This window comes from Callithrix jacchus, chromosome X, assembly GCF_049354715.1.
Source record: "Callithrix jacchus isolate 240 chromosome X, calJac240_pri, whole genome shotgun sequence".
NCBI classification, from domain to species: domain Eukaryota; kingdom Metazoa; phylum Chordata; class Mammalia; order Primates; family Cebidae; genus Callithrix; species Callithrix jacchus.
Genome location: NC_133524.1, coordinates 112249760 through 112262252, shown reverse-complemented (window position 1 = coordinate 112262252; position 12493 = coordinate 112249760). Strand labels below are relative to the sequence as shown.

Genomic DNA, 12493 nt, shown 5'->3' with positions numbered 1-12493 from the left:
ATAAGAATAGATAACAGAATATACAATGACACACACTTTTGCTTTTTTCTAGGAGGTAGAAAAAGTGTCATTTTAAGTCTGTTATCCACAAATGTTTCAAGCTGTTAGGACATCACAAATGGTTGTAGTAGAAGATTTTTTGGGATTTTTTTTTGTAATCACTTCCACATACATTTGTGTTAGAATGTAGAGTAAATATGTGAAAGACGGCTATAGCTGGAAATATCGGGGCTTGGAAACAGTTTGATGATTCAATTTTTCAGGCAAATGAGTCTGTGCCAACTGTATTCTCTACACATTGGTATGTTGAGCTTAGGTTTCCTTCTGGAGAGGAACGAAATCATGAATTAGACTATTTTTTAAAAAGTTCAAAGTTATTTCAGTATATCTTATGTACTAAGATGGCCTCTACTGATGTCATGGAGAAGCAACAACAGCTTAACTACCCACCTCCTCTCCCAATCAAGGATACTCCTTTTTACTGAGGAAATGTTTAAAATGTGACTCCAGCTGCACAGGAGAGATTTACTTAAGGGAATAAAAGATAGGCTCCTTGTATGGCATGTTCCTCTAGCTGTGTTTCTGCTGATTGCTCCTGGCTCCATGGATGTGGCAAAATCGAAATACATGTTCAAGCCCAGGACTACCTTAGCACACATCGGTTATAAGTGAGTGTAGCACTGGAGAAAGGAAGAGGCTTTCTTATCTTTATCAGGTGGCTTGTGCATAGATCACTTCAAAACTTAAGTAGACTGAAGCCTGCATGAGACTATTCAGACATCTGTTCTTATGCAGACTAACTGATAAATAATGTAGCAACAACAGCTTCAGAGAATGGGCCAACAGACTTATCATATTTTCCAGTATTTTCTTTCACTGGAAAATTATAACCAGGTGTGATCTCTTGGATTGCTTAAAGCTCTCAGGATTTTGGACTTATCATAGAAAAGGAGAACCAAATGAGTAAAGAAAGAAAAATTTCTAGTACACCAGATAGGAGTTCAGGGTCAAAATATTTTAAATATTTAAATAAATGTACAACACAGTGATAAAGAACATATCTGATAGATAACAAACAAAAAGAGAAAGAAATATGAATACAGATACAGAGATAAAAATAAATTATATCTGTTTATATGTACTCTGTGTGTGTGTGCATATATATATATATATACACACACACGATAATTTTACCCTGTGCTGTTAGTGATGATTATCTCTGTAGCTAATTTTTGATTTTTCAAGAATAAGTTGATTCTATAATAAGAAATATATATATATCAATTATTTTTTAATTTAGAAATAATTCTCTTATTCCAAAAAATGATGTTCAAAAAGAAAGAATTCATTTTTGAGGGTGCTAACCCTTTGTAGGTATGTGTATGGAGTAAGCTAGTTAACTAATCTCTGGGCCACTGGTCTTTTGCAGGTGAAATAATTATTTTTAGTGATAATTTATGAATTTCTGTTATTTTGTATAAATTATCACTGCTGTTATAGTTTATGTGAAAATTAACAAAATACGTGTTCTGTTATCCTTATTGCCTCAACCCTCAACCCTTTCTTGCTTGAGGTATCTCATGTGTTAACTCATCTTGTCAAGTTTGGAGTTTTCTCTTGTTGATATGGTAGGCCACCAAACAGTTTCCCACCCTCAGATCCCTGTGCGGGGAAAGAAGAAAAAAAAAGTCAAAATAGAATTTGCTTACTTTCAGATTTGCTTCTGATTTTGATGCATGCCTCAAAGAGTCTGAAAAAAAAAAGATATTTTGCAAAACAATCTATTTAGGAGATCTGATTTAAGTCTATAAAATGTGGAAATAATTAATATTTACTTTTCCATAATAAAAATACACATTACTTCTGCAAGATGCAAGAGATAAATTTCTCTGGTAACCCTATATAAAGGGGAAGAAGGCAGCAGAACACACTGCCATGTGTGTACCTATGCAACTATCTTACATGTTCTGCACATGTACCCCAAAACCTAAAATGCAATTTAAAAAGGGAAAAAAAGGAGTTAAAGTTCATATTAACATGTTTGTTCCTTAAAGGAAATGTTTGAGGTATCTGTCTTGCTTTGTGTACAGGGTAGAGGGGGCAACAGGGAATAGTGGTGACTTTATGTGGTTCCATACAGTATGGAATATAAGGAAAGGGCAGTGAAGAACAAGGGAGAAGGCCTCATCCATCTGCCTCCTGTCTTTTTCTTCATAAGTGCACCTGCCCAGAAGCAATTGTATTACTGATGTTAGGGATGCTCAAGTACTAGCTTTAAGATGAAGGTGGAAGGAGTGTGTAAGAGTGTCTGATATATCTGCTTGGTAGCCTATGATTTAAATTTAATCACGTAATTGATACTACCTGATTCATCCGGCAGAACCAAATTTAAAGATTAGTCAGGACTCATCTGTGCCTCAATTTCCTTATTTGTAAAATAATAATCCTTGGGTAATTTTTAGAATAAAATTGGATAATGCATATATAATATTTCTTGACACATAATGCTCATCTAATAATAGCTATTGTTGTTGTAATGTGCTTTCCGGGCATTGTGTTGGATGAGTTGAGAAAAGGTAGGATCATGATAAAGAAAGGAGATTACATAATACCTTGAAAAGTGGCCGAATGAGAAGAAAAGTAGTTTCCTTTGTTATCTGAGAAGCTTACCTGAAATTTACATCTTCAGAGAGAAAAGCGGACAAGTATACTTTTAAACATACATTCCTAAAGCAAGAGTTCACACATTCTTGTAGCATCCTCTCAAATGGCATTTCTTCCTAGTCCCAAGAAAAACCATTTGGAGGCTGCTACTCAGGGTTCAATTTTGGGCCTCTATAAAAGCAGAAGTCAGGCTTAAAATCCCAAAAACTAGAGAAACAATTCTGTTCATTGAGGGAAATTCTAGGGGTGTGTCTTATAATTAGTATAATAATTATTATTATAGTAGAGGAAATAGCATGAGCTGAATGTTGAAAGTTAAGCAGGTTTTCATCAATTGAATGTGAGGCCCTGAGGAGGTGAGAATGATTGGAGGAGTGTTTAGGAAGACAGAATTGTGTGAACAACAGCAGAGAGGCATGAAAGAGCATTAGGCTTTAAAAGACATTAAGTCATTTTTTGGTGCTTAAGCATAGGGTTTGAAGAGCAGTGACAGAGAGAAAAAGTCTAAAGAGACTAGGAAGAATCACATCTCTCAAGGTCTTGCAGACTCAAAGAAAGTTAGATTTTACTTTCATAGCTAATAGGAAATTATGGCTGAATACTCAAGAGAGAAAGACTTGAATAGTATGGCAAGAGGTCAGGTGAGTAATAATCAGAGCTAAAACTAAGCAGTATCAGTGGAGATAAAATGGAGGATACAGATACAAGTAGAGGTAAGAATATATACTTGTTATATATATATATAGTTAATTTTTTTAAACGCACACATGCTCTGTCAATTACAAATTTTATTTATATAAGATGTTTTACAAAATTATTTAAAACATGACATCATAGTTGGTTATACATATAACTGTTTTTTTTTCATGGAAAATAAAATGATTACATGAAATTAGGACTTTTCAAGAAAGTAGTATGAGAGGATTCTTCTGTCTCTAACCCTGGAACCTGGCAGAGATGCTGAGCCCCTAAAACATTAGTTCTACCTCAGATATCAGTATTTAGACCTACCTCAGAGGAAGGTCCTAGGTAATCTGTTATTATACAGGGCTGATACAGAATAAAGTGTCAAACTTTTACTTTAATGTAAGTAAAATTTGGGTAACTCAGTTTCAGGCATTCCTCTAATGTAGGAGCTTTAATAGCATTGAGAAACAGATATCTAGACCTGCAATCGATTTAAAATATCTCCACAGAATCATGCAGGTTCTGAAACAAACAGTATTCATAGATTAGGTTAAAACTACCCCCATGGTATATATTTTCACAGTCACATTGCACTGCCCTGACAGGTTCCTTGTTTGGTAACAAACATGTAATTGAGTGGATCTCTTTGCCCCCACCCAGACCCCAGGTAGCAAAATTCCATTCTGGATACCATTTTCTATGCTAGTTAAGGGTTTGTTGCAAGTTAAAGAGTTTTTAAAAAGCCACCCAGATATTTTGAGAAACAACCCAGAACTAAAGCATTAATAATAAAAATCAAATCAATGCCCTATATATCAAAACACCACATCATCTAGAAGGTCAATGATATAAAAAGTGACCTTTACATTTTATAACAATACACACTGTTTAGTTATTGATTTCAAAAAATCATCAGAAAAAATAGAACCCTTTAAACAATCATTAAAGGGAATAGAAAGTTTTTTTAAAAAGTGCTTATTCAGAATTTAGTGAACACACAAATATTATTGATTGTAATTCTATGTTACAGTACATTTTACTTTCTATAACTGTAAAAATAAGCTAAAATATAGGAGTATGATTTAATCTATATTCCTGGACCTACTCAATATGTAGTTATAGATTTACTCTAAACCTATACTCAAGTGAAATGCAAGAGGAATATAATTTACAGCTTTTTAAAAGTAAGAAGCATATGCCTAAAGCCTGAATAATCTAGTACTAATCTATTATACTCAACTCAGAAGTGCTCATCTCTCTTAAAATGTAGTCTTGTAAATGATGCAATGAATTAAAAGACTGGTCCTAGTTCAAGAGGGAAGTCTGATTAAAATGGATATAAAACCCTGCAATGAAACACAAGCATGTTTCAAAGAGAAATCTGAAACCACAAATAATCAGTCATAATCTATTATTAATTACAACTTGAGATATATCACCATTTACTTCTAGGTTGTGACTATGTCTCACCAACGACAGTCTTGTACAAACATATCAGAAAAACAATGGGCAATTCCTGAAAGTCACTGGATGATAAAACAGTTACATTTGGTTTCAGAAGATTGAGAAAACATTAGATTAAAGGAAATGTTATTTTATTAAAACCATTTAAAAATAATTCTGGTGGGCCTCAAAGCAAGTTGCCATGTTGATTACGTGCATTCTGCTCTCAGATTTAAGAAACAAAGGTCTCCATTTCTCTAAGAGAACTGCTTTTCCGGCAAGACATGCTGTCTCTCTTCTCTTGGAGCCAAGTAATTGGAACCCTTAACACACTGCGGAGCTTCTGTTGGAACCGGTTTCCAACAAAACAATAGAGAAACGGATTAATGCAGCTGTTGGTGAATCCCAGGAGGATGGCAAAAGGAAGTGCCAGGTCAATGACTGCTATAACTTCACAGCTATTAATGACATCCATCCAGGCCAGAGCATCCAGGAAGGTCAGAACATGGAAGGGAAGCCAGCAAATGATGAAGGCCAGAACAACAGCAGCTGCCATCTTCAGGACTTGGTCACGGGTTATCCTGTTCTTCCCATAGCTATTCGTCTTCAGTAAGTGTTTTCTGATTCCAAAATAGCATGTTGCTATGAATATTAAAGGGATAATAAAACCAAGGACATTTTTCATTAAGGCAATCCCAGCTGACCACTGGGCATATTTCTCAGGTGGGAAAGCCATAATACAAGCATTCACTCCTAAGTATTCAATGGTTCTGACATCTCGGAAATAAAATGTTGGCAATGAGGACAAACAGGCCAAACACCAGACAAGGGGAACTATATAAGATGCTTGCCAGGGATTTCTTCTTTGAGACAGAAAGGGGTAGATGACAGATTGGTACCTGTCAACACTCATACAGGTGATAAAAAAAATGCTTGCAAACATGTTCAGGGTAAGAAAAGAACCAAAAACTTTGCACATCACAGGTCTGAAGAGCCAGTCGTATCTATAAGAATAATAGGTTGCCCAGAGAGGAAGAGTAGACAAAAGGAGTAAGTCAGCCACAGCAAGGTTGAAGATGTAAATGCTAGAAACCTTTTTGGGACCTTTTTGACAACAAAACAGTGTAACCACAACAGTATTGACCAGAAATCCAATTACAAATACAATGTAGTAGAGAATAGGAATTGCATCTAAATGCTTATCTGATGGTTTATGTGAACAGTTGAAGGGAGACTCATTGTTGCCAGAGATGTTCACAAGCCCGAAGTAAAGACTCCTGGTAATATTTTTTCCAGTGGTGGCAAGGGTGAAGTTGCCCTTCATATTGAGATGTGAGCAGCTCCTAATGCTTATGCCTTCTGTGGAGAAAAAAAAAAATAATAAAACCCTTAGAACACATACAAAGCTGAGGACATCCTTGAATCGTTAGCATTTTGAAAGTTTGTCAAAAGCAAAAAAGAAGTGAGTAATTATAGAAAACATTATGAAACAAAGCCATGCCTTGTAAAAAGAGAATGGATTTTACCTCTTGGAAAAAGGAGAAATTCTTTTCTTAATAGTGGCAAAAAGTAAGTAATAATGGCAAAAAGTAAGACATTTCAGATTGAAAGTTCTGAATAAAAATACCTTTTGCCCATTTTTTCTATGATGTTTTTGAAAGGTTTAAAGAAAATTAATATTTCAGAAGATTAGTCAGGGTAGGAAATGTATGAAAAAAATAAGAAACCCAGAAAAAAGGAAAGTTAATTTTTCAAAAAGACTTGAGCATATATCTCTATTTGTAAACTTTCTAAAAACCACATTGCTGCCTGCTATTGCATAGAGAAATGCTCTATACAAGTAACTAATTACATACAAATTGTTGCAGCTATGGAAAATATAAGTAACATAAGCAATGGAGAAAATAAGTATATAAAAAACCAAAAGAGAATATGCCAAAGAAACACATTGTGATGGGGAATCATGGTTTGTCTTTACTAATTAAAATTAATTCCTTTAGTTTTACTTTTCTGTTGTTTTTATGATAATATATTGAAGAAGTTATGAAGTATATTTATATTTCTAAAAGTCTTCTCCTTTTAATAGAGATTATTAGATTTAGATATAGGTATCTAATTTTAGTCTATTTAGTATATAAACAATCCATTTTCAACTAAATCAGATAAAGTAAAAAATAGCCAAACCTATTTTAGGTTCAAGTAGAAGTAGTTTAGATTGCTCAATGACATGAGAATTGAACATCAATGATTAATCATGATATAGTCTTATTTTTCTTTTGTTCTCTTTTCAGTATAACAGAACTAAATAGCCATTGCTCTCAAATGTTACAGTGTTCAGGTTTTGTGATTTTTTTCACTAGAAACATTATTTTGAAACAAAAAAATAGCTAAAGATAAGCATACTAAGGAAATATTATTTACTTCAGATAGTTTCAAAATACATACAAATAAACTACCCAATTAAAACTGTAGTAACCAAAGAACCTCCTAATAAAGAGCAAAACTTTTATTTTTCTCTAAAGCTTTTTCCTTTGACCTAACAAATTAACATAAAAGAATCAATAATAAATTCCACTTGAAGACTTACTGCTTGTTGAAGTTTAAAGCAGTTATCATAAATCAGCTTGCTTAGTGCCTAAATGTACTCCTGTAAGAGAAACAGCAGCTGAATAATTCGGGAGTTTTGTAAAATACAGTGTTAAAATACTGGAAAATCAGAAGTTCATCCATAAAAAGAAAATTTCATTTAATGTGTTTTCTACTTTTCAAGTAAAGTGTACATAAATTGCTCATACTTACCTTAAAAATTCAGGCTGCAGAATGCTTTGAATTCTGTGCTTACTTGTTCTCTCAGACGCTGGGACGTAATAGCACCAGATCTCTGGTTTCCTTCTTATATGTTTGGTCTGTCCACTGGGAGCCTTCAACCTACATAATTCTAGGGCTGACTTATGAACACTTGCCAGCTTTCCAGAGAGGTTTTTTTTTTTTTGTCTGCAAAACATTAATCTGAAATTCTCACTGTCTCCAATCATAACAGCTCATTCAAATAAATCTCAAACAAGAAAAATGAAGTTTCCACAAATGTGTTAGAGAATTTTGAATTCAGTGGCTTACTTTAAGAGAAGAATATAATAATTATTTACAGAATTTTCTCTTCCTTTTTTCCTGATATTGGGATTGTAAAAGATATTAGTGGGTAGAGACTAGGAAATTTATTATAATAGCAGTCTTTGTTTATCATCTTTTCCAACCTTCATTACTTTCTACAATTTTTACTTCTGTTTACTAAAGAATGGTAGCAATTTTACTTGAATTCTGCAACTTCTAAAATGTCTCCTTCACTTTATGCAGTTTTTGTTGGCTTGTTGCTGGAGGGTTGGAGATTGCAGGAATATATATTATTTTTCTGTGATGGAAAAGAGATTTAGTCATCCTTTTATAGATCTCTGTCATATTTGTAGTTTAAATACAATGCACACAAAGTGAAGAAGGATTAGGTGATTATTTCAAGCTAGATCACCGTTGCTGCTGTTTTCTTGTGGCAATGAGGACAATAAACTACATAACCAATCCGATAGAAGCAAGAGGGACAAAATGAAGAAAGATAAGAACAGATAATGGTAGTGGTAATACTAGCTGACAATAAATGTTATGTGCCCAACACTGTGATGAGTTATTTATCCTCAATAATTTAATCAAGAAGCAATATAGCACACTGGTTAGTACATAGCGCCCAGGATCCAACTACTCATTTTACAAACTCAGCTCTACCACTTACTAATTCTGACCTTGGCCAAATTACTTTCCTTCTTCATGTCTCAGTTTTCTCATCTGAGAAATGAGAATGATATAAATTACCTACATCATAGAGTAGGAATTTTAAATAAGCTAATGGAAATTAAATGAGCTAATATATTTAAAGTACTTAAAATCATGCCTAGCATATAGTAGATGCTATTACAGACTATTCATTTTAGCTCCCACTTTACAAATCATGAAACTAGAACTCATAGAGTTTAATAATGTCTCTGAGGTCACACAGCTATTAAATGAAGACACTTGCATTTAAATCAAAGGAAACTAATATCAGAACTCACTCTGCTTAGACTGTATACCACAAAAAGAAGCACTAGATGATCCCTTACTCTCACTTTTTGTCTTGGCAAAAGGGAAACGTGGCATTTACAGAAAATCACTGACCATTCATAAGCTATTACAAAAGCATCAAAGGAGGGGGAAAGAATTGCAAGAACTGTTATGTGGGGAAAAGCATTTTTCTTAATTGTATTGCCCAAATGGAGACCACAGGAAGGACAAACTTGTGACTGGGTAGCTTTTTATAGTTAGTACAAAAAACCAGAGAACCCAGAACACTTAAATGAGCAAAAAGTTTCAAATTATTTTTATGGATCATATTTTTCAGATAAGCAGTAAGAATGTACCTGTCCATGCTGCAGGCCACAGGTAAAGAATGAGGGCAGGCTCTGAGAAAGTATCTGGACACCTAAGTATGGAGTTCAGCAGAATAATAAGTCAGTATTTATGACAGAAAACAAAATTGCAAATGGCATGAGACAAAGCACATGGCTTTTGATAGTTGTCTGTTTCTCCATTAATATTGAAGTCAATACTGTAGCACACAGGCAGATGAGACCAGTGAGAAGAAGTTACCGTTGTGTCAAAAATACAGTAGGATTCAAAAGTTTGCATAGGCCATCATAAAGTTTCTTTTGGTAAATGGTTTGAACATTGTCAAAATGCCCCTAATATATGTATGCACCATTTTACTAAATCTCAAAATATTTGTTTCCTATTCTCTGGACAGATTAAGTTGAGTCTGGGGCTCTGTTCAAATGATGGAAAACCTATTATTTGGAAACAGATGAGCAGGCGCATATGTGCAGGAAAGCTGAGATGGAAACTGTTTTCACTCATTGTTTAAACCTGGTTTCTCCCTCCATTTCAAATGTTTGTTTTTGCCACATAAAGGGGATTTTTCCAGGCCAGGGCCTCCTGAGTTGTTACGATTGGTCAGATTCTTACCCTGCTCTTTTTCTAGTCCCCGCTAATGCCCCTTGCAAAGAAACAGCCAGGAGGTGAGCTATAAAACTATGAAAACAAACTACAGGCTTATCTCCAGAAGACCTAGCCTTGAACACCCCCAAAGAGCAGGGGACCTTGTCTAGAGCTTTTGTCCTCCATTACAGTAAATTCTGACGTAAATAAAGTTTAAAGAGGCACGTATTTCCCAGAAGATTAAAGGGCCATTTACTCTGCTTCTTCATAATCTTAGGAGTAAATTTTTAGACAAGTCAAAGAAAAATTTTGTAACTGCAGAGAATTAAGGAGAAAAGCTTATAAAAGGAATAGGAATAACATTGACACCACTTGAAGAAAGAAATACTGTATATTATTGCTTCAGCAAAGAACTCCCAGGTAAGCCAACAATGTGAATACACTTGAGAGTCAAATAAATGTCAGTCCTGGGAAGCAGTAAAACACAAAAAGTTCATTCTCCTGGGGTTAGGGAATAATTTTTCTGCCGGCAGACTTACTTAAAAAGTTTCAGGTCATTTGAATAAATTATGCAGCTCTGCAGGACAAGTGCAGCTGACCTGGCAAAATTAAGCAATAGTAAATCACATTAAATTAATTTTTCTAATGAATACCTGTTGTTTATTGTGAGATTACTTAACAGTAAATTTTAAAGGACTAAAATAAAAAAGTACATGTTCTTGAGAGGAATTCCTCTTCTGCTAGAAGGTTATAGGGTTCAGAAAAATTTTATTTGCCCCCTAACTTCCACCCAAACACAGATGAAATTTCAAAGGAGAAAAGAAATACGTAAATGCAAAAATTCTGGACATACGTGCCCTGGTTATAGAGGCGAAGATTAGCAGTACAGATTATGAAATGATTTTAATTTATATGGGTTTTCCTTTTTAATCTAGGTCTTTCAGACTCATTTTAACTTTCCCCAACCCTAGCCACCTCACTAAGTGCCAATATCATTGCCACTTCTCTCAACTTCAATACACACACACACACACACACACACGCACACACCATTCACACCCATACAGCCACATACATACTTTATACCAATCTTTCTTTAATTTACTTACCCAAAGGGAAGCCTTGCTTTAATTGTCACTGGTCTTTTCCTAACCTGGGGGTCTCTAAAAGGAGGGTAACTCCCTGTGAAATGTCACAATGCCCAAAATGAGCAATTATTTGTATCAAACTGTTTGTGTATGCATCACATGAAATGTGACAGAGCGGACTATTAAGTAAGTTAAGGTGGAACTGAGGTAGTAAGATGAATGATGGATGTCTGACTCAGTGCATTCTTGAGACCAGCTGCTTCCAGCTGAATCTGGTCCCAAGAACGTAAGGAGACAAGAGAGTTCTAATTTCCCTTTGCCCCAAAGACACCTTCATTTCTGAGCACCATGTTCAGACTAGAAGCTTGCAAAAGGTGCCCTAGTTCTGTCAAAGAGCATCTCAAATGCTGTATAACCCAACTAGTGGAAAACTATTTTAAAATAAAAATTATCTATATATTTTTTATATTCCAAATATCAGGTAAATGATTTCGCATTTCCCCTCACTGATATGTCTAAATTGAATAGCTTGACTAAATTATCCAAAATGGCCAGTTGACTAAATTGGCCAAACCAACGTGTTGTCTTGACAATATTTAAACACCATTGTTAGGCAATGCGGATGTTTTGGGGAGATGTTGTGAGGTTAGAACTTTCATAGGGCAGTGAATCAACAAATTGTTAAGGTAGAGTTTGGTCCTTGAGCTTTATATCTAGATATTGAACTTTCTTAGGATACCCAGACTCTCAGTAATGGCTCATGTCAATTAAATTCTCCCAAAACCAATATAGCACTTTTATTGCTGATGTATTATTCTGCAATAGAAATATACTACTTTCCAGTGACCACAAAGATTGTTTCTTATCTGAAGCACCCTCTTCATTTCCATCCCAATATTAAGAAACAAGGCAAATCTGGCTTGGTAACTTTGCAATCAGATCAGGAAAGCTGGTAACTGGGAACCTGTTTTACTTTAGCTCTGGGAAATTTCTGTCAGGGATTATCATTCTAGTTGCCAGGCTGACAAATCCTCCAAGCCATTCTCTCAACAGTTTTGCCTCTCTGAACCCTGTTTTTCTGGTAGTCGGTCCATTCCATTGATATATTATTTGTAATATTACTATTGTTGATGAATCTATAGTGAATTCCCTGCCCAGGTAGCCTAAAAGTAATTCAAGCTCTGCTTTGATTGATTAGACAAACTTTCCAAGTTGGAGATTAGAGAGAACAATCCCTCACCAAAGAGAGAGGGAAAGAGGCAAAATAATCATCTCTCCAAAATTGAACATCAATTCAGAGCAAATAGTTATCTAGCTTGGTTTAAGAGAGTCATTGACACCAACCACTTTTCAAGCTCCTAAGAGGATACAAAAATGAAAAAAGAGTTGTACAGTTTTGGGTGTTTTTGCTTTGGAGGTGCAAAACAATTTAGAAATAGAAGATAGAGCAAGATGACAGGAAGTTTGGGGTGGTGTTCTGGGTGGATCCTGAAGTTTTTACTCCAAGAAAATGAAAACAGAAAGCTTATCACTAGGAATTATAAGAGTACTTGAGCTTTCAGATATTTACCCTACAGATATTTGATTTCATT

The 12493-nt window shown here is 34.8% G+C and overlaps 1 protein-coding gene across 1 annotated transcript; it reads right to left on the bottom strand.

The window, feature by feature from the left end:
- Positions 1–3436: 3436 nt before the first annotated feature.
- Positions 3437–7678, bottom strand: AGTR2 (angiotensin II receptor type 2). The gene is made up of 2 exons (XM_035288253.3): positions 7594–7678; positions 3437–6153 (listed from the first exon to the last, which is right to left on the bottom strand). Exon 2 carries the CDS (start codon positions 6116–6118, stop codon positions 5027–5029), a length of 1092 nt encoding a protein of 363 aa, XP_035144144.1. The 5' UTR covers positions 6119–6153; positions 7594–7678; the 3' UTR covers positions 3437–5026.
- Positions 7679–12493: the final 4815 nt, after the last annotated feature.

Bases quoted from the DNA above. Each gene is read 5' to 3' on its own strand.
- AGTR2 (XM_035288253.3), bottom strand. From the start codon at position 6,118: ATGAAGGGCAACTTCACCCTTGCCACCACTGGAAAAAATATTACCAGG.